The 23,255-nt window shown below is 31.1% G+C and overlaps 2 protein-coding genes across 6 annotated transcripts in view; both read right to left on the bottom strand.

The window, feature by feature from the left end:
• Positions 1–9: 9 nt before the first annotated feature.
• On the bottom strand, positions 10–9,466 carry LOC126864478 (glycerophosphocholine phosphodiesterase GPCPD1-like). 5 transcript variants are annotated; one of them, XM_050615853.1, is made up of 16 exons: positions 9,200–9,466; positions 7,558–7,788; positions 7,261–7,472; positions 6,991–7,160; positions 6,719–6,897; positions 6,510–6,644; positions 6,310–6,420; positions 4,553–4,706; positions 4,332–4,479; positions 4,014–4,239; positions 3,326–3,406; positions 2,557–2,712; positions 2,059–2,486; positions 1,836–1,983; positions 1,686–1,761; positions 10–1,583 (listed from the first exon to the last, which is right to left on the bottom strand). In XM_050615853.1, the coding sequence occupies exons 2-16, from the start codon at positions 7,702–7,704 to the stop codon at positions 1,453–1,455; spliced, it is 2,502 nt and encodes an 833-aa protein (XP_050471810.1). In that variant the 5' UTR covers positions 7,705–7,788; positions 9,200–9,466; the 3' UTR covers positions 10–1,452. The 5 variants fall into 5 exon arrangements, with proteins under 5 accessions (XP_050471810.1, XP_050471808.1, XP_050471806.1 ...); XM_050615854.1 differs by having other exon boundaries at positions 1,364–1,614; positions 9,200–9,465; XM_050615851.1 differs by having other exon boundaries at positions 10–1,761; positions 9,264–9,465.
• LOC126864476 (uncharacterized) overlaps positions 7,557–23,255 on the bottom strand; it is a 97,659-nt gene continuing 81,960 nt past the window's right edge. Inside the window, exons 16-19 of the mRNA XM_050615845.1 lie at positions 22,993–23,233; positions 15,870–21,133; positions 15,747–15,801; positions 7,557–7,682 (exon numbers count right to left, since the gene is read on the bottom strand). Coding sequence (XP_050471802.1) covers positions 20,675–21,133; positions 22,993–23,233 — 700 coding nt within the window. The 3' untranslated portion in view covers positions 7,557–7,682; positions 15,747–15,801; positions 15,870–20,674. The remainder of the gene's footprint in view (positions 7,683–15,746; positions 15,802–15,869; positions 21,134–22,992; positions 23,234–23,255) is intronic.

Below are 23,255 nucleotides of genomic sequence, written 5' to 3'. Positions count from 1 at the left end.
GACACAAGATTAGAAATCTGAAATATATATGATGTTTATCAGTATTATACACTTGAAGATTGTAATGCAATAATACCTACGTGTGTCAGAATTTGCAAAATTCTACAAATGTATTTCAATTATAAACTTGTCGAATCCCGATTTATGTATGTTTATTAACTGGTTTATTATAATGCATAGCCTCTATGACAATAGAAAAGATCAGTAACCAACCCCCTTGACGCACTGTACACATGCATTTACATACGTGATCCCATAACATATTTGTGGTATACTTCTCTAAACCATCAACAGATATTCTGTATATTGTTAGAATCATAACGATTGATACAATCACTCTCTTTAGTTGTATAGCGTACTACCAATGCGGTATAACGGTATAAATTATCTTCTCTGTTCAAAAACTTTGAAAAGATATTCGCGTGCTACTCATTTTGTCACTGATGAGGTTATCGGATAAGATTAAGATTGATCAGGCATAAAAGTCTGGACAAAAGAAATGTTATCTATAAAGCGAATGAATGATCTTATTAAATTTTACAATTGTACTTATTTGTCAAAGGAAATCAAATAAATATTTGTAACAATAACCATATTATTATTTAATATGGAAAAGAGCGTTTTTTTCTTTTCTACAATTATACTGATTTTATATTTGCATACAATTATTTTTTTTTTAATTTAATAAAGGAATTTTTGCTTTGTTTTTCTCTTAATTCATATTGTAAAATACTTTGAAACATAAATAAGTGAATCTGAAATATGTATATTTATGAAAATTAGTTATTGGCAGCTTTTGTCTATATTCAAAGCTGTTAAAAACAAATCGCATCGTTCTTTTAAAAAATGTTTTTGATAACTTACTACAAAAAAGTATACATTCGTGACATCATTCATTTGTCAGTGTTTCTGTCAATTTGCATTTCTTTTTTATTAATGTTTAATTAACAAAGGAAGGAATATATATAAGAGGGGTGACTTCTTTCTATGAACTAAATGAAATATTGAGAATATTTGTACTAAAAACTTGCAACTCCTGTATTCATCTGCTATAGACAGAATAACAAAAGTTGATATCTTTTCCTACAGCCATTGGACTTTATCAACATTAAAAAAAAAGGCCATTGTATAAAGTAAGACATAATATGAAATGGACAATTAAGTCGATCGATTGCAGGAATGATAAAGTGACGTGAAAAATACAATCGGTCGTCTTTCTTGTGCATTATATGAATATATTCTGTGTAATGGCCGTTAAGGTGATCCACTTTTACGGATCTAGGACTGTTGGGAAAACCAGAACTGTTTAACCCCTTTAGTGTAAGTATTATAGTAAATTATAAGTTACAAAAAATTTTCTTCGGCTTCGTCCTTCCTTTTGTGGTAAATCTTTTTTTAGGTAGTGTCTTCTGTGCCAAACCATGACATGAATGGCTTCCTAAAGGAGAAACATCAAAGACAGTCTTTCGCAGACTCATCCTCTCCGTAAATTTCTGGTAACGCTGTCGTTTGGCCACATACTAAATCTGAGATACTTTTAGCTTTTACCGAGTGGCCGAAGGATTTTGCGCAAACGCTGAAATCTTTTGTCATTTCACTGATCTCATTGCTCTCCTGATGGTCACATGTACTTGGTAATTTAATGGTTGACATGGGATATATATTATCACCAAGATTGTTCTTACCAAAAGATGCGAGTGAGGATGTAGTTGACGTGGTTGTAATCATATTTCGCGATTTGTCGATCTCCATGTAGTATTCCTAAAATAAATTAAATTGTGCTGTTCATTTTTTCCTATATTTGTAAGAATATAAATATTAGTACTACTACTAACCTTCTCTGTATTCAAAGAATTAGTAATTTGTGGTTGCGGTGCACAACTTTGATTACATTGTGCCAAAGCTATTAGTGCCTTTTGATTTTCTCTTGCATCAACCAAAAATATGCTTTCTTTGACTTCCTTTGCGTTGTATTCATCAATTCTACAGATAATATTAAATAATTATAACATATCTTTGTTTATAAGTAAATAATTCACGTGCTTGAAGATTACTCACTTGTCATAAATTACTGCATGCAAACCAAGTTTCTTTAAATGTCGAATTGTATCTTTATCATTATTGTCATCTCCCCAGCAAAAGATGATTAAACCAGCATCCTTTACAAATTTAACTTGTGACGGATCCCTAAGAATATCTTCGGTATGGACATTAATTCCTAAGATATCAGCTGCTAATGCATGTCTAACAGCCATTGGTACAGTTTGACATCTTGGATCATGATAAGTAGGATATTTTGAGGTAATGCCTTGTGTTAAAAATACTACCGGATACTTATTTTGTTTAAGACGGATCATGGCACAGATATCTGGATTAAATGATGAGAAAACGATTTTCCTATCTCCTCCATATTCTAGTACGACTTTCAATATAATATCCAAATATAGATTGAGATCGAAAGGATGGTTAAGCTCGAACGTGCCATCCTGTGTAAAATAATAAAAATACAATAATAAAAATACTAAATAGATAAAAAAATAAATTTATTACTTTTACCTTCAATTGCATAGTCCATTTAATTTCAATATTACATCCGACATGTTGTTCTAATTCTTGTAATACTGTCTGAAGCGTTGGAAAAGGCTGATGGTCTTCTAAATCTTCATCAAAAAATTTTGGATTCTTTTCACGACCTTCAGCCACATGATAAACCTGTAAGAAAATTTTATTTTGTAAAGGATTTATAAAATAAAGCATTTCATCAACGTAACGCTGTTAGATCATAAAAAATTGGTGAAAGTAGTACAATGTTTGACGTAAGAGACTTTTTTGAAGCCAAATAAAAGCAAACACTCTGGAGTCATGTGAATATATTAAATATATAATATCATGGAAGGCATGATATTATCTACATGCTGTGATAATGTGATTTTTTATACATATTTTCGATGAACAAGTTCGCGCCCCCGTGCGGAGGCAAATACGCACAGTCAGAGGGGAATGAAACTGGTGAAAGATTATTAAAAAATGATCTTTAAGATCTTTAAAGCATTTCTGCAAAAAGATCATTTGGTGATATTACATAATAAGTAAAAAATATTTTTCCATTGAATTTACATACTTTGATATCTTACAGTATCAAGATTAAGCTTTTAATCCAAGCATAAAATATACGATATTGTGGTACAATGATGTGGTATTAAAAATTAATTTTAGTTGGTTTTAGAATAAATTTTAAACAGGCATGCATCGAGTTTTTTAAAATAACTAATTTGTTATATATTTTGGCGACGAGTTAGGCGGCGCAAGCGGTATGAAAGCTCACCAGTTGGTTAACCCCCTGCTCAGCTTTATCAACGAAATACAGCACCTTACCCAACGAGTCCCACCACGGGTAATAAAAATCCTGTTGAATATTAAAAAGAGAAAAGTACGAATAGGTATGTTACACCTATAAATTCATGATTGCATGTCTGTGTATCTACATACGATACAATCCCTGAAGTAACTGATTTCTCCTTTAATACAAAAAAGGACATAAAAAGCAAGTTATTAATACGCGTAGCAGTTTTAACAAGCCGCATTCTATGTGATTAATGGTAGATGAGAAATTATATTAAATGCACCTTATTAACTTTCTAATTGATTATGTAATTAAAAATATATAGTGATTTATTATTAACATTCCTTAATAGTTAATGAAGTTAATGCTATAATATTCTTACTTATTTTTTGGACACACAATGTTAATTATTTAGTTTATATTATTCGTGTATTAGTTGTTAACAAATTAAGTGTAAATAAGGTTTTTAAAAAGTACTTAATGTTATTGAATTGTATATGGTTTATAATAAAATAAAAAAATAAAATCCATTAAATATACGTTGAAAATATTAAAATCTGTAAATAACTGTAAAAGTGAAACTACATATATGATGTCAGTGAAAATAGCATAAATTATTCAAGTTGAAATATATATAGAATCAAAGTAGTTACATATTCATAAAAATTACCTTCAACAGATGTAACTGCTCCAATGTAAGGTCCTTAACAGGTATTTCCAACATATCCATAGCTTCTATTTGTTTCTTGCGTTTTAATGAAATAGATACATAAAAATCGTGGTAAATAACCGGTATATGATCTTTAGACAGTTGGACGTCAAATTCAACCATATCAGCTCCATGGTATGATGCAGTCTTTAAAGAAGCTATTGTATTTTCACGTACATTAGCACAGCTACAAATAAATTGTAATATATAAGTTTCAGCTCATCTAAATAATTTCTAAAAAATGTTATCTCTTTAATAACTTCAAAGATATTAACGTACTTCTTTGTTTGAAAGGATGTACCCAATCCTCTGTGTCCTACATCCAAGCCAGACCACCGTTGTTCCCAATGTTTTGCATATGAAATATTCATATCCCATGGATAATCTGGAATTGACTTTATCACAACATATTCCACTGTAAGTTGCCCTAAAAAAAATATATATATAGCATTATCATCAATAATATTCAATACTAAAAGATAAAAAAGACAATACTATACCAATTGGTCTATGTTTTGTGCTTGTAATTGGTACTGTTAGAAGCCCAACACTGGACTGTAACGTGCTAGGCAAGATGTAGCTGAAACCGATATGACTTGGTGGTTCTCCTGGAAAACATCTTGAGCTGTACACGTAGTAGTCCACTAAGTATGCCTGAAAAGACAACTTACTTAATATACATGGAAAAATACTACTATTTATAACAACACCAAATGCTTGCATCAATAATTTTTGCTCATCCATTATAGAGCTTGCCTCAACATTAATTAACTCCAATGATCAAGGAAATATGAAAAAACTTTTTTTGTGAATATGTATCTCTAATTTGAGAAACAAGTAAATTAGAGATTCTAATGAAATGTGGTAAAATTTTATGGCAAATTATTAAAGATCCTTGACCACTAAAAATCGTAGGAATTAAATTATATCATTAAAGACATGTGTACATCTTTTGCTTTTCCACAAAATTCTGTTAAGTCTTTGGCAGATTCAAATAATTTGTAGGCAAAAGCAACAAATTACTAGTGAATGATAAAACAAAGGGCGATAATTTATTTCCTACATAATCTGCCTGATGACGCGTATCCCGCAACACCTGCCGATCATTCATTATTAAATTTCGATATCAAGTCTGCAAGGTTTGTAATTCAGATTCAGAAGATTCTGACAGCTTAGCCTGGTATTGGCCGCGCAGCGGTGTCACGTACGGTACAGTAGAGTTGGTCAGAGCTAGAAAATATTAGTAGTACACTAAAAGGATATAGGAGTGATGGGAGCCTCACCATTTTCGACGCACACAGATGGATATGAGGTGTGACAGCGTTGACATCTCTAAATTCTTGGGGTTGTTTAGGATGGCTACAACTCACGTAAACCGATTTCATACAATGAATAGAATGCATAATTTACATGATAAATATTGTCGAAGTCCGATATTTTAGACTATGATAATGCAATGCGCTTTAGAAAATTTTGCGATTTACGAGAGATTAGCCTAAGGATAGGTGCGGTAGGGCGAACGACAATCAAAACCATCATATCTCTGTGTGATGTCATGTGACACAGATGTAAAGTGGTAGACGATGCTTTAGCATCGATACATCAGATTGCATGTTAGCATCATCATTTGCACCAGAGGTCTTGCTTTGTACAAAGCTGACGGTTGTCTTCGTTCCAGGCCAGTGCGCGTGACATCGCTCCTGGTTTCCAAGGAGGGCAATAGCTGCTGAACAAGTTTAATTATCTTTTACCAAGTAATTTGAACAAGTCGCGAGAGAAGACGTGGCCGGCCTACTCGTGGTCTACTGAAAACTCACATGGTATGGTCAATGCGTATCTTTAGTGTGTCTAATTTTTTATATGAATTATCACTAGTTCGTAATTTATTGCTCTGCCACATCTACAATTTTTATTAATCTTTCTTATTCATTATTTATCTGCCACTTAATAAGGATGTACTTTTATCATTAAAGTTAAGATGTCAAATCAAAAGAAGACATTTTGTTCTCTGATCGTTTGTGTGTTTTTACAGTTAGCTTATATATTACTGAAGACAATGCCTTCGATGTCTCCATCTGTAGACCTATCCACGACGAATAGGCTGGTTTGAAATAAGTATTGGAGATCTACCCTATGTACATAATACAATGTCATACAAATTATAAGTAATGCAAGCAATAAATACCAACCAATGGTTATTCATTCAGTTGTGTATTTACTATGATTTCTTGATGAGGCACTTCATATGATTACTTACGATAGTTTCAGGATATCGAACCGCGACATTGAAGATAACAAATTCGTCTTCATTATAAGCTCGACCAAATTGCTCCTGTATCTTGAAACGAGCTTCTTCATCATTCATTGCCTAAAATTATAACAAGAATATATTATTATAAAAATAAATATGATAATCATTGATTTTTATAAAAAAAAACGTAGTAGAATTATACATACCGCAATTTCTGTAATACTAAAGGCAGGTTGATCAACAACATCTTGTGTATCCATAGAAAGACTATCATCTACACAATCGCCACCAAATTGTGGCAATTCTAAAGAATTGTGCCTAACTAGATTTACAGGTGTCATCTAAATTAAAAAAGATGTGTTCTAATTCTCAATTTTTAAATATTAATGTACAAATATGTAATTTTAAAACACACCTTAATGTGTACTTTCCTATTTTGTAGTCTATTTTTCCATAATTTAATTGGATTATTAAAAAGCTTAAATTGTATCACAGTTTCATCGGTCAACCAGCCCCGTTCAATTTTACAGTAGCCGTTGTAATAACCGAACTTATCCGGATCTGGCAATGTGTCACTAGTAAAATTGCTAGATGCTGTAACAAATTCTTTTACTTAATGTTGCAATTTATAATAAAAATATAATTTTTTAATTAATTAATCTATATAAAATATACTTGATTACATACTGTTCTTTTTGATAAAGCGTGGTGTCATATGAGTTTCCCATCTACGAATGATAAGAGTTTTGGCCGAATTTTTAGTACCATTAGATTGACAGATGACTGCAACAAAATATCGGAACTCTACATCAGCATCGATGGGAAGTGCAACCTTTTGCGAAAATATTTGTCCACCTCTAAAATTTATAAATTTCATTTATTATATTTTAAGTAAAGTACATGAAAAGTAAAATAGTATAAATCATCATGAATATCTAAATGTTTATCTTTACTTACTCATCATCTACATCACCAAATGAGTTATCTCCAGCATTGTCATGTATATCATCACTATAAAACTCTCCACTACTGTTGTTATCAAAAATTGTTGGAGAATCCCGACTGCCATTTTCTTGTGACAACTGGATTGCCTGGTTGTGATTCCAAGCACCCAGTTCAGGCAAATTACCCACTACATATAAGACTTCACTCTTTTCTAATTTATGTACCTGATTAAAATTAAAAAGAAGTGAAGGAAGTTATTCTAAAATTATTGATTTAATGAGTAACAATACTAATATCAGTACTAATTACCTGGACTCTAAAAATCCAGTCCCTTTTAGATCCCCTCATGTCTGATGTATGTTCAGTCGCCACCTCGATGAAGTTAGTCTCGCGTGGTACCTCTTGCTGCTTGTGTTGCACCCCCTCTTTGTTCTCTACAAACCATATCCGCTGCATATTACTATGTTTTCTTTTTCTCACTGTTTTTCTCTTTCAATTCTCTGTGTTTCAAGGTGTGTTCAATTCACATCAGCTAATTTTCTGTAATAAGGGTCTTATTGTAAGGAAGATTTTAGAATAGCAATCAAATGGGATAATTATTAGATAGATACAATTTTTATGAAAATTGATTTCTGTAAATTCCTTCTATAATATATATTATTATCGACAATAATATATTAAGAATTATTCTTTATATTTAATACATAGGATATTACTTAATATAGTTTTATCACTTTTTGATCAATGTAAATAATTTTTGGAATCTATTAAGCATTATCAAAATTTTAAGAGAACACTCAAATGATTATGTATACAATTGTTAAATTAAATTCCAAATATGAAAAATATTGGATTTTTATACATTTTTTAAAACAAAGTTTTCAGATCTTTAATATATGTATATTTCATGTGTGTATTGTATGTACATACGTATATTATTTGTTTCACAAATATACATATTTTTAATATGTTTAAATCATTTTATTTATTTATTTAGAATTTATAGATTTTATTAAAATGTTATTAATGTTATGTTTACTGGGAAGGTTTAAACATGATAATATTAAAACAAATTATAATATATAAGATAAAACACTGTGTTATTCAATGGTGAACAACCTTTAAAAGTGAAAGCAGAGAAAAGAAGAGCTTAAAGAAATAAATTTAAAATAATATAACATTTTGTGATTAATTATTAAGAATAATTTGACTATCATATATCTAGAATTCCTTTTTAATGTAGAAATTTTTTCATAAATAACGTAACTTTATATAAAATAAGTTTTATAAAATATAGTTTGGGAACAAACATAAAAAATAATTTTACATTTTGCATACTTTTAAAGCAGTTGTAGATTTCTGATATTTTACGAAATTGTTTGCAAGATAATTCCCTTTGTATTAATACATAACAATAGTAGATTGTTGCAACATGCTAAATACACGAATACATTTTGCGCTAGTAAAATATAGCACAGTACGGTACAATGCGATAAAATATAGTATAAAAACTGCACCAGCACACACCAATACATGAAACAAAAGCGAAACATCCAGCACTCTTTTTTCAGTAATGAAGTTTTCAGATTATTCAATAATAAATGCAATATTGAATCTGGAGAGCACATGTGTCAATAGTATATAAATATTGGCAAATGTGAAATAATTTCTGTGTCATGTCATATGTGAGTTTCGTATAATGAACAAAGCAAACCTTCTAAGTTGTTGTCAAATCACGATCATACAGATATTTTCGCAATTTTAATGGGAAAACTACTTATATGGAAATACACTGATGTAAGAAAGTTTGAAAACAGCTTTCAAACATGTCGGAAACGAGGAAAAAATAGAAAACAATTTGGTTAGTGAGAAAAATGTGAAGATACTCAATCTCTGTTTTGAATTGATTTTGAATATTAAACGGTATCATTTCTGAAAATTGTTAGTTTACCTATTATATCGAAAAAGTTCGGTGGGTTTTACTCGTAAAGTTTGATTGGCAGCCTGGTATTCACCTCGTACAAGAATGCGTGTTATTTGACGAATGCCCAAGGCAGTCGCTCCATATTTTTTAACGAATTTGTCATAATTCGTCTCTTCACAGTACAGCACAACTATCTTAACTGACACGAAACGACTTACACGAGTGCAGCACTACACCTTACACCGCAGTAGTTTTTCTTGCACGAATGAAGTAATGGTCGATTTGGCAACGCCGTGAACATGGAAGTGACGACAACGATGGCTCAGTAGAACCTCCAATTCAAACTGATTAAATTTATCGTACTTTGAGAAATCTATTATATACCAATTTTATTAAAAAATACATATGCATTAGTAGTAATATTACTAACTGTACTTCTTAGTAAGTCAAAAATATTTTATACGATACAAATATTCAGATATTCTTACTTAACTGATCTTCCACAAAATTTCGAGTAGTTACTTCCTGTCCGCCATACTGTGGCGAATACAATAAACGATATATTTATCGAGTAAAAGTAATTTTTTATATTATTTTTCTTCTATGTATGCTTTTGTGCAATATTCCGAAAATAGGAATTTTTTAATAAACTATTTCGATACGGATCGTTGTATAAAAAAATAACATTTTAGTTTCGATGTCGTAACAGTTCGTCTCCATTACTCGCAAAATTTTCAACGCCTCTTTCACATTCACTTAAGAACTTCCGTTATTGCCATACACGGTATGCAATAAATCAATGTTCAACTTTCAAAGACTTTCTATCAGAACGTTACATTTCCATCGCTAAATGCAATAATTTGCATACATCAATTTTGAACGACATACATACTATTGAGGACAATACCTATAAAACGCGCTACATAATTTCGTTACCTTAGCTGGGGGTATCGATATATGTGTAAGGATAATAGTAAGTATATATCTCTTTTTATTCTGTTATTTCCTTTTGTCTTCTCATGAGTAAATATACATATGACAAAAATTTTAACACATTCGATTGGAAGAAGGGTAGTAGTGACAACAGGAAAACACTCGTTAAAAAAATCGACCATAGGGGAACTAGAATAAGAGTAGCGACGCATTAAAAGAGGAAACTACTCAATGCAAAATGATGTGCCAATACTATATCTACTTATCTTTTCGCAACTGTATATAATAAGAACATCCAATTAATTACAACTGGTAGCTATATGTATATGAATCAAGCACAATCATTAGCGTTTCTATTTGGTTTCCAATATGTGTCTCAAATATTAGAATATTCTTCTGATTTTTTAAAATATTTAAATTAAATATTTTTAATTGCCATTTTTGTCTATACAATATTTAGTTTTTCTAATTATTTTATTTAAAATAATAAAAATGTGACAATTTACATTGCAATATAAATATAAGAGCAGTAATATGAACATATCTGTCTATTAAAGATATTACGATACGTTTTAATGTTTTTAAAAACGTGTTAATAGAACGTATTTTTGCTAAATCATATGTTTCTTGGAATACATCTTGGATTACACCCTAGAAACAAATGTAACACTGCACCATATTAGAATATGTAATAGTCATGCAATGCCAGACCTGGTTCGGCTTCGAGTTTGACTATTGAAACGTGAAAGGTGTATAGGTGTCATATAGTAATATATAAACTTAAAAATCGTATAAAGATAGAGTCATTTGTTATCAAATCATTAAGAATTGCAATTTGTTGGTTCTAAATAACTTAGAATATGTTCCTGACGATTATGAAAAATATTCGTGATTTGACTTGCGACTTGGTGAAATAAGAATAAGAAATTATGATTAAAAAAGAAATTAATTTCTCATTGAAATTTATTGTTCTATTTGCTTTTTAATAGCAAAATTTCTTCATGACTAATAGCTAATATGTCTTATATATCAGAAAATTACATTCTTTTCATACCTGTTATTTTGGAACTTCTTGATAAGCGAAGAAAGTATATACGCAACATTGTTTCTTTTCTTTTCTTTGATTTGTAATTATAAAATACCTACAATTATAGCTATAAATAAATTTCGTGGATGAAGTATACATTTCTTAAAACGAATGTTTTAAAAATTTTTCGTTTAGATATAAATAGAATCTATATTCTAGAAAGATTAAAAATTTATAATACCCTTAATTCTGGCAAAACTATCTACTACAATACTTTGAAATTAATTATTGTTAAGAGAAAGTACACTTTACTCTGGTATCACTATTGCAACAAGCAAGCAGTAGATAGCGTTTCTATCTGTTTAGCTATTAAATCTTGAATTTTTGATTAATATAATATTAATCTGATAAATACAATATTTGATTTATGCTATATGGATAATATCGATCATTTTCATATTTAATATACAAAATTACACACCTAGTTAATATCTACACATCTCTTATGAAATATTTATATTTTTCAATTTATATTATTAAAATGTTATATATATATTACATCAAAAATCATATATAGAGTCATTAAAATCACAGGTATCTTTTAAAATTTATATTTTACGTAACCAGGAAAATCTGGATCCCAACTTACGAGCATTTATACTTAGAATTTCTACTTGCCAACACTTTTGCACGTGCGGTGTGTATTTTTTAAGGCCAACGTAACTTGATGAGTTGCAAGAAATTGTCTTAACAAAAAATATTTAAGAAAATATAATTGCGCAACTTCTTTTTTAAAGATTCTTTCAACAGAACTTAAGGTTCAATTGCTTGTGGCGCAGTAATGTATTGGTATAAATGAAGAAATCAATATCATTCCTTTGTCAAAGGTATTTGCATTATACCTATTAAAAGTACTCTACGCTATTAAATATAACATTTCTCTTATAACATTACTCATAATTAATTGACATATAATGCATACATTTTTTTAATTTTATGAATATTGTATTTTCTGTAAGGATTATTTTTACAGAATCTAAAAAAGAACTATCGTGGAACGCCATTCATTTTTATGATACAAGAATTACAACTTAATTTAAGCAATATGTTCTTTATGTGTTTATTAATTTATCGTATATGAAAGTTCGAGATTTATTTATTGTTCAGCTGATAAATCATGTATGAACTCTCGACTATACGTATGATAATAATGCTACCTTACTTTAACTTCCAAGAAAAAGTGGATTCACAGAATGTAAATCTATTTGGGAAAACATTTTTGCTTAAAAGACGTCCAACCACGAAGTAAAAGAATATTTTTTAAGAATTATTTAAGTCATATCTTTCACAGTAATTTATATTTATTTGACAGAAGTGAAACATTACACTATTCCGCTGGTTTCTAAGAATGCCTTTACTTTTTGCGGTATAAAGGAACATTACGATGTCGGATATTATTACGTATTTAGGTAAATGTATCAATACATAGCTAAAAATATTTATTAGATATCATTTTTCTCTCTACTTTGTTTTGTTACGATTTTAGTTTTCTCAAAATTAGATGTTTGAATTATCATTTATATATTAATTAATTAATATATTTTTATTATTTATATACAAATAATTCTTGACATGAGTTCAACGACATAAGAAACAATGTTCAAGGTCTCACAAGGTCGAGAACGACAAAAATAATCTAGAATATTTGCAATGTCGTTCCATTGGACAAAAATATCTGTCTTTAAAATGATTTTCAGTTTCAAAAATAACTTTCTTGAATCCTGTAAATTACGGTTTTGATATATTTTATTACGTTTATGTATTTCAGCAGAAGAAGCTTTAAGAGAAATTGCGAATATTTAATAATTCAAGTGTCCTGTATGGAAATCTACGTATTTGGCTGCAAAGCGGCAATTTTTTAAAAATAAGTATTCTGAAATAGAATTTAAACTGGATATGTATACCGTCTATTATTTGGACACAGTTCAATGTTTCTTGAACACTGTTGATTGTTGATCACTGAATTCAAAATATAATTCAAGATAAAAGAATATCATATAAAGAAATCTAAATCTAAAAATAAAAAGAAAATAATGAAAATTATATATGTAGTTAAGGATAGAAGTTCTATATATTTTTTTAGTTGATAGAACGATCGCATGTGCTTGATCAGTTATTTCAAGATTACTCTGTATAGCTTTGTTCGATTTTTCGTCAAGGTTTTTAGCGATTATTGTTTAAATATTTTACGTTTTATGATTCTACAAAAAGTATACTTTAAAAGGATTCACTTCACTGCTTGTTTTCAGCAAACAAAAAATTTTAGTTATGTATCTGAAAATTTATTTTCATTTGCTTTTTATGTGCGATTTTCATCATATAGTTCATATTAGACAGAATAATGATCAAGCGTTGTGAAAGTCATGCTAAGTTACATATCGATCTGTTCGAATCATAGATATATATATACTGGTGCACACTTAACAAAGATGTAAAAAAGGCCGCTTAAAGAAACAAAACTAAACATGCAATTATTCCGATGCCATTGTTCTATTACCATTGACACAAATACACTGTGCTCGTAATCGTTTATACCTCCATTTTTTCATTACTTTGCTATTGTTGCGTGTAATTAGCGCCTAAATAAAAAAACACTATTTCTTTTTCTACAAATAACACTTCACAAATAATGTTCCACAAACGAACACTCAAAATATTTTTTTCTCAGGCTTCTATTTCATTGTATGATTTATAACTATCGTGATCGACTTAAACATTCAATATCAATTATTCAGTGGAAGATCAAAATTACAAGCAATCATTGTTACATCTAACCAAACAGTTGTTCATTAATTAATAAATTATAGCGTATATTTTAAACTATACTCACTATTATTATTTGTAACATTAATTTTTTCTTAACTGAAGTTTCTTTTTTTTTGAAAATATTTCATTAACTATTTATAATTGAATAAATTATATGTATTATTTCTTTTGTATTGTGTGTTATTACTATTATCATTATATTATAAACATCTTTGTATTAAAAGATATATACATTTCCTAGGGATACCAAAACGCCATCTGTCCATGATTTTTCTTGGATCGCCATGTTTTAAGGTTAGAGGATAAAGCGCGCGTGACATTGTTAATTCGATTTGAAAGTTTTTCTGTATAGCATATAACGCTAGTCGCTCTTGTGCAATATTTGCACGTCATGAAATTGCACATTCTCTTAGCACGACGTACGTCATTCCAAAGTCAGCAGGGAAATTATGAAAAATTATACAAAATTAATGTACATAAAAGACGTACATTGGTATGAAATTATTTTTATTTAATGTGATTCATTTAACGTGGTTATGCAGTCCTAATAATATACAATAGACGATAATGAAGTTCTTTCTCATTTCTGTTTTAATATCTCTTCTATTAAACCAATATCAACAAAGTACATCTACCATAGTATATGTATATGTGACAATGATTTAGTCTATCTAGCAACAATTAGTTTGCATACGTATTATGGAACAATTCCTAGCAATTAAAACCGGAAAATAAAAGCTGAAAAAGTTATTTGTGACAATTACTTGCAATCATACCTCGAGTAGTAAGGAAAATTGTTTAACAAAACAGTTCTTATTCAACTACAAATAAAAAGAGAATGTGTTGTAAGGTTCAAAGTCCATAAAAATTGATTTATTTCTCATTCGTCATTATAAAATCCATAGTTACATCACTTATTTGTCGCGACATTTAATTAACTGAACTAACCAAATTATTGTTTAATTCGTTTGATATAGAAGTAGAATTGTTTATAAAATTATTATTGTTACGCATTATTCGATGGATCACAAAATCGACAATTTCATTTTTATTCGTGGAATCTTGCGAAGTTCCAGAAGATTTTAGCTTGTTTAGTGTATCTCTATTCTTCGAATCATTATGTCAGGTTGAACAATGTAAAACATTTAGCCGTATTTCTTTGGTAACATTATTTTTAGTTGTTATTTTTCAACGAAATCTCGAGGCAATTCCGTCAAAAACTGTGTAAAAACGGCGAATATGCCCTTTAAATATGACATAGACGAAGAATTTACTAACAGTAAATTAAGATTATTCTCGTTTACACAATGTATGTATATGATATAATTGTAAATTTGTACAATGATAAATCGACACGCAGCTGTCACATTGACTCATCGACTGCGAACTTTCAATTTATTGTAAAAGGATTCATGTGATTTCATTGTACGGTTTCACGTATGGTTTCGTAGTGACGAACAGAATCAATCTAATAAAGATCAAATCAGTTAGGTTGAAAACTGATAGGCAGTAGGGAAATATGTACATCAGTCGAGCGATCGATTCGAGAATTTATCGTTAACGTTCGATAAACTATGGATTTGTTCGTACACATTACGGATAGGTTTTTATTTCACGATCAAAGAGTCTAACTAAGAGTGAGTTTCGCGACTCTAAATGTCGCCAATTACAACACGTGATAAACAATTTGCCGCTTACAGTCGGTAGGAAATAACTTGAATTTTGACTTTAATGTACGAACGGAACATGTGGACGATTAATCGGTGGGATTAGCTTTTTGGAACACACCTTGAAGACAGGTTGACGCAATCACACGGTCTGTCACGTATCAAAAACCAAATGACTGGGAAACATTTCCGTGACGATATTGTTAACGGTAATAAAGTGTAATGATGTATCATTGCTACTCACTAAGTTTTGTCACGTGCACTGTATCAAGCTCTTCTTCTGGTGGGTATCATAGCAAGTGAACTAACTATAAAAAGTAGTCACACAGTGTTTCACAGACGAATATATAACGTGTGCGCACATCGCGATGATAAAATTCCTACAAATGTTACGAACACAATTATAAGCGAGTAACAAAGGCAAACAGACAAAGAAAGAGGGAAAGACACGATTTGCCTAAACAGAACAGACAACCTTTGCCGCCGTCGAAATACTACTGACTGTTGGAGTCGGATTTCAATCAGGTTATGCAAACCCTACAAACCCCCACTTTTCTTTTCCTCTTGTATACCTACGCACGTGACTCTCTGATATGGTCAACATCTATGTATGCAGACTCGTGTATACATATGTATATATGATGTATGGACGTGTCACACGATTTTTGTAGAACACGCGCACTATATTTTGGACTTTATTTTATATTTGTTATACTTTCATATATTTTATTTTAATATTTCATATATCTATATTTTATATTTTGTATAATTTTATATTCTAACTATCTATCGTATGAAGAATTGCAATTTTTATTCAAATTAATTGTAATTTATTCTACATTAATGTATAAAGTAGGGAGAACTATTAATGCATAATACATTTTTTATTTGCAAACTTTAATGCGTTAGTGTTAGTGTATTACATTAATGAAGGAAGGAACGAACATTTTCAGAAGAATATATCATATTAAAAAAATGTTTAGGATGGGATATTTGCAGAATTATCATTTTTTTGTAAAGAAATATTTTATTAAGAATAAAATGAGATAAATAAGCAACGAAATGTTAATTATTATATAGCTATTTCTTCTGAAATAATTGAACTTTATTTATGCAAGCGCAATTGTAATTGTACGTAACATTATGTAAAGTGTTTGTCGGAAAAATACTCACCATTGATAATTAACGATCAAAAAGTATTTTATAAATCTATAACCCTGATATAGGGAATCATTTAATTTGTACAATCAAAATTCGTAGATTAACTAATTCAGAGATGAGGAAATTAGAAAGAAATGACTATTGTTGTTTTGTATTCTGTTTTATATAAACTTTATTTACAATATATAAAAATTTACAAAAATAAATTGATATATAATACACTACATAAAGTCATACTTCTCTCTATCTAATCACAGGATTCTCGATTGTTTAAGTGTTTATATAATTAAAAGTACATCTTTCACAGCCAATTTTCGATTTTTATATATTTACATACTTATCAAGAATAATCATTTCTTACATTCCTCTTACTTTCTAATTAATGAATTCATACACATTCAATTAATGGAATTTTAGTTGCATCTATGATGCAGTGAACCATAACATGATTATATTGGTAAATGGATGCTATTGCTACATTATTCATTATTATTGTAGGCGTTTCTCATCCAAAAAATACTTCGTCAAACTTGTAAACAATATGTTTGTCATATTTAGAGACGTCATTTGTATGCGAATTGCTTCATACATGACTTCCTTACATAAAATGTGAGTGTTTGGTTTCGTCATTAGAAATTTTGCAATATAGTGTTGACGGTAATTTTGTTTGTTAAAATTTGAATTCTTGTTTTAGAAAACGTCCATGTTATCTATATGATAATTTTAAATGAGTAAACTAAATGGAAAAAAGAGGTCAAGTTAATATTCGAAATGATATATTTTGTATACGTAATGCTATATACATATAAATACTGTGATTGTAGAATATTAACTTATTACCGTCACGTATGTGTGACGTCCATTTACCATAAAGAATGGAACGTCATTAATATGTGACGTGTTGGAGCGAACGTAGTAAAGTGCATAATAAACAACTGTAATAAATAATGTTATTTTCAGACAAAGAAAAAAAATCTTTTAGCTTTTAATTCAGATTTATTTGTTAGTTTTTAAGGGAATTTAATTTTTTTTTAATTAAAATATTTATATATATCTAATGTTTTCAGAAGCAAATATTACAAGATTTGATCGAATTTAAATTAAAGATTAGCTATATTACAATACGAAGATTATTTACTTCCTGAAACTTGTTAGTTTATTGTTAGATCATTTTCAATAATCTTATCACGAATACTGCTCGCGATCGTAAAATAGATGTTACCAACTTATATCGTAGATAAAGGAACACTAGAGATTGAGCTCTTATCAATATAATTACTTAACGATTCAAAAATATCGAGCAATTTTATTTAGTTCGGAGGTGTGGCAGAAATACAAATAAGGAATTGTACAGAAATCGCTAATTTTATTAAAATATAAAATGTTATGATGAAAATTATATAAGTAACGAGGAATAATTATGAATATTTGACCTTGAGATTTTGGAATGAAAATGGATTGATTTAAATTACGATAAATTTTATTATAGGTCCTTCTTCGAAGAACTCTTCTTGTTACGTTCGGTTCGAGCTGTGCACATAGAATTAAGCGGATCCCAATAATCCTAAGGAACTGTCATAAAACGAGGCTTTTTGATTTACTCTTAAGGTCGTTAAGTGGCATAAAACATCTTCGAGTCAAAAGGTTTTTCCATGTTTCCCGGAATTCCACCCGCAAGCGACCAGTGGTGGGGCGATTACCACCGAGCAAGAGTTTTCCTTTGCAACAGCATCGTCTTCGGATTCACTGGTTCATCATTTTTAGAACAGTCAACATTTTTTTACCAGGTTTTCACCCTTCAATCATTCACCCACTTAACTTACACCTTACTCACCAGCTTAACTATCTTTCCTACAAAGTTGTTGGAAATATATACTATCTTAGCACTGTTAGTTAAGCATTATACTCATTAAACTACCCCGATTATCCTAATCGAAATAGGGGATGGATCAGTTCGTGGCGTCGATTGTCTAATTGTAACGGGAATTTACGACTCCCGTTGACGTGTCGCGTCTCTCCGCGAACGGTCGAAAAAACACTTCTAGCTATAAATGTATAGTTTCATATTTCAATCATTTTTCAAAAACAATAATTAATTGTTAAAGATGTGAAAATTTAATTAGGAGAGGTGCATTATCAAGAATAATAAAATGCGGTTTTAATGATTTATCTGTAGTTTGCAGTATTACATGCAATTTTTACAAATTAAAGTGATTGAACATTAAGTTATAACGGTATTCGATAGTAATATGCATATTCATAAAAAACAGTAGAAGTTAATCCATTGTCTACACATTCAAAGAACCTTTATCCGGGTTTTTGTACTTAATCAAAGTCTCATGCTTATCTTAATAGAAGTCAGCTGTATTTACCTTGAATATCTGAAATTTATCCAGACGACGAACAAGGAAAGAAAGTTTCTATACTTGTAATACTTCTCTGATGTGGTAATGAGACTTTATTGCGATAGAGAAATAGAGAGTTTAATGCTGGTCGACAAATAAGATAATGCCTTATCAACGCCACCATTAAAAAACATTAGCTGACGAGAAAACAGAGATAACGGGATGATGTCTGGGGGTACCGAGATTGTTAATTTATCATTATAAGTTGATGAAAAAATATATAAGCCAACTAAGTAATGTACTTGTTCCGGGTCAATGGATCTTGATTGTATAAGTTTAAATTTTGTGATTATATTTTCATGTTAATTAGATTATTTTGATATATTATAACAAATTTATTGTTCTTGGCGTTTGATCGTTTATTTGATAGCCTCAGGTACAGTAATCGCTACATTTTTCATTTGTATAAAAATATTCTTGACCATAATCATTATAGGAATCTGATTAACTTACACAAATCGAAGTTGCACTTAAAAAATCAAGTTATACAATTTCTCACATTTAATATAATATGGATTTATAGAGATAAGTAATGTTTAATCACAGAATCGCCCGTCTAGGATGAGAATGGAAAAATGGAATATTCAAAAAAGATTTTTCAAACTCGTTCTAATACGTAACCGTATACTTTGTACAAACAGTGTGAGATCGCGCTATTTGTTGCTTAGATAGAGTTATATACATACATATGTATCCCATGTAAATACTTAGCTTGCAGTTTGTCTTTAGGATAGCTTATCTTAATGCATTTTTCACAATTTGTGATATTTCATATTTTATATTCATTCACGTTTGTTACAAACGTGTTTGTTGAAACAAATGTGCACGCAACCACCGTTTTTTATATTTATATAATGTTTAGAAAAATACATTATAATTCATAAACATATATTTGGCAACAAGACTGTACAAATATGAATGCCTTTTATTTTTCTGCTTGACAGTCATACATATCGCATGTCGTATACCGTATAAATGGAAGTTTCAATATGCATTTTTAGCGATAATTCGTTCAATTCTTGAATATAAATAACTCTACTGATCGCTTGAATCGCTCACGCAGTGAGTCGGTATATCAACAAACATGATAAAAAAGTTTGAGTTATAATTTATCTTGTGAAATAAATTCAGATTAAAATGTACAACAACGGAACCAATAAGTTCTGTATCCAAAATACATGTACACAAGATAAGGAAAAAATAAAATAAGCCTGTAATTTTTAACGAAAAATCTCTTCGTCGAGTAGTTTCCACATTGTTACGATCAGCTAAAGCTTAATAGCTCTTGCATAAATCACCGTCTGGTATTATCAATTCGTCGCATTTCATTGTCGCTTTTCATTTTTCGTATTTCTGCTTAAGAGATAAGTCTATCTTCTAATGCCATATATCCGCCATAAATGACGATAACACGTGTACGTATATACCTTTCAACATCACGATATAGTTTCACAATTGCAACAACACTGTGCTCAACTCGCTATCACAATTCGGTCGTAGCCACTCCCCAATATTGTTGCATCCTCGATGCGTCCTGTTCCAGCGAATCTAATCCGTTTCTTTCCTGAATGACGGCGAAATCGTATTCGAGATTATACGGCATCAACCTCTGCAGGCTGCCAAAGTAAGCCGCGTTAGGACCTCCGTTTAGTAATCTTCTTCCGCTACCAAATCGAACGACGGGCGGCCTCGGTAGGGAAGGATTAAAGGACCTGGCACTTCCAAATCTCTTTGATAGAAAAGGCAAATTACCGGCTAATTGAGGCGTGGATCTCGATTGACCTCGTCGTAGGGGAGTCCTTGATAGGGTGTCTAATTCCTTGTCGAACAAGAGTTGAGTATTCTGTTCCAACATATATTCCCAGCAACGGAACTGCTCCTCGCTTAGCGCACCGGATCTCTCGGATACCGTGTCCTCTTGAGCCGTTAAACAGGTAGATACCTTCAAGTTTTATGTAATATTTTATTATATATATATATGTCGGAGATAAGAGGACACCAGAGCCTTCCCTTTGGAACTTCGGGGAAATCCGTAAAATTGTAATTAAAGTCTATAGTCGTAATTAAACAATTGCCGTCATTCTATCCAATTGTATTTATTTGGGATTTGTGACAATGAGCTTGGGCTCAAGGCCCAACGTAGTCGCCGAACGTAGCCGCGGTCAACGGGACGAACGCTCAGTCTAACAAAAGTATGGAGTAATAATATAGCCCTCATTAAAAGAAATACCCGTAGAGGTACTCGACAGTAAACATTCCAACGGTTCCTTCAGGCAAAATGATTACCAGATGTCGATGCACCTGCACAGCACAAGTTCAGCTAGTCTGAGGACCCGCCAGAAATCTTAGGGTTTTGTTAAAAAGGTTTTTCAAACGGATAAGCAGTCTTTGTCCCAACTATGGGAAGATCGGAGAAATCTATTTTTCTCACGAACAACGCTTCCGCTAGCAACTTTCCCTCAAGGGCGGCTAGCATCCTTTTCTAGCCACCAACATGGAAATTGACCAATTAACAGCAACGTCAATTTCCCTCACTTTTTGAACGAAGGCTATCCTCGACGAATTCGATGATCTCGTGTCCTTAGACACACTCCATCATAGTTTTCCTCTGCAGCATCATCGCGACGGAAAGTCATTCTCTCGCGAGGTCGTATTAGCGAGTTACTTAGCGTCTTTACGCTCGGTGAATATTCCACGTGTTAACAAAGAGTTAGTTTAGTAATACTTTCACCGTAGCCAAGCAAGTCAAGTACGACTTGGGCTTTGGAAGAAAGCGCATTCTGTTACCCCGTTGACCGCGGTTACGTTCGGCGACTAGTTGTCGCGTTGATCCCAAGCTCATTTTTTTTAAATTTTTTTTTATTTATTTATTTACATTTTACAATTTGTCCAGTAGGACATTTGGTAAAATATTATAGCTTAGTGGTATAATAATATAACATGTGGATGGCTACCCTCAGTGGGATACCATCTTCGAATTTGATTGATTTATTTCTTTAGTGTGGTGAGTGTTTGTATGTTAGGTTATGTCCTTTGTGAGATCTGTTGGGTGTTTCCTTCTTAATCTTCTTTTTATGTTTAATGCGCCGACCGTTTCCGCTGCCAGCCGGTTCAGGTGCGTTGCTATTCTTTCTCTGTACCTTCTTGCATTTCTGTTAATCTCCTCCTTGACCGTTGGTATTTCCAGGTCTTTCCGAATGTCCTCGTTTCTAACGTACCATGGTGCATTTGCTATTGTTCTGAGTATTTTAGATTGCATTGCCTCTATTTTGGTTATATGGCTCATTGATCATTGTCAAGCTCATTGTCATAAATCTCAAATAAATACAATTGGATAGAATGACGGCAATTGTTTAATTACGGCTATAGACTGTAATTACAATTTTACGGATTTTCCCGAAGTTCCAAAGGGAAGGCTCCGGCGTCCTTTTATCTCCGACATATATACAAGGTGGTTGGTAACTGGTGGTACAAGCGAAAAGGGGGTGATTCTACGCGAAAAAAGAAGTCAAAAATATAGGATAAAAATCCTTTAAAAAAATTTTTTTTTTTCATTTTTTCATCGAGACAACGATCTACAGTGAGATCCGTTATAACGAGACGTGATAAAGTGCACGCGTACCGTGCGAAAATTCAAAGTCGATTTTCTCGAAAACAAAGCCTCAAACGAAAAATTTTTATTCTATATTTTCGACTTTTTTTCGCGTAGAATCACCCCCTTTCCGCTTGTACCACCAGTTATCAACCACCCTGTATACATAATCAGTCACATTATGAAAAGAAATAAAAATATTTACTTACCTTTCTCGTGCCATTTTCTTTCACCACAACGCTTTGCCGAGCTTTGTTCGTGGCTCTGGAAGCGGCACTTCCAGACCAGACTCTACCAGTAGGATGCCTTGATTTGAAAGTACTATCACTAGCTTGATCAGACTGACCACTCGGTGAACTTCTGTCATCTTTATACGACGGACTTTCGTTTTCCTGCGTCGATCGGCGGTTCTTAAAATATCTACCAGATCCATTGTGAGCTTTGTTTGACCTACACATTATAAAATCGTTCA

The sequence above is a fragment of the Bombus huntii genome, chromosome 4, assembly GCF_024542735.1.
Source record: "Bombus huntii isolate Logan2020A chromosome 4, iyBomHunt1.1, whole genome shotgun sequence".
NCBI classification, from domain to species: domain Eukaryota; kingdom Metazoa; phylum Arthropoda; class Insecta; order Hymenoptera; family Apidae; genus Bombus; species Bombus huntii.
The sequence above is the reverse complement of the archived record's forward strand: the minus strand, read 5'-3'. Positions and strand labels throughout refer to the sequence as shown.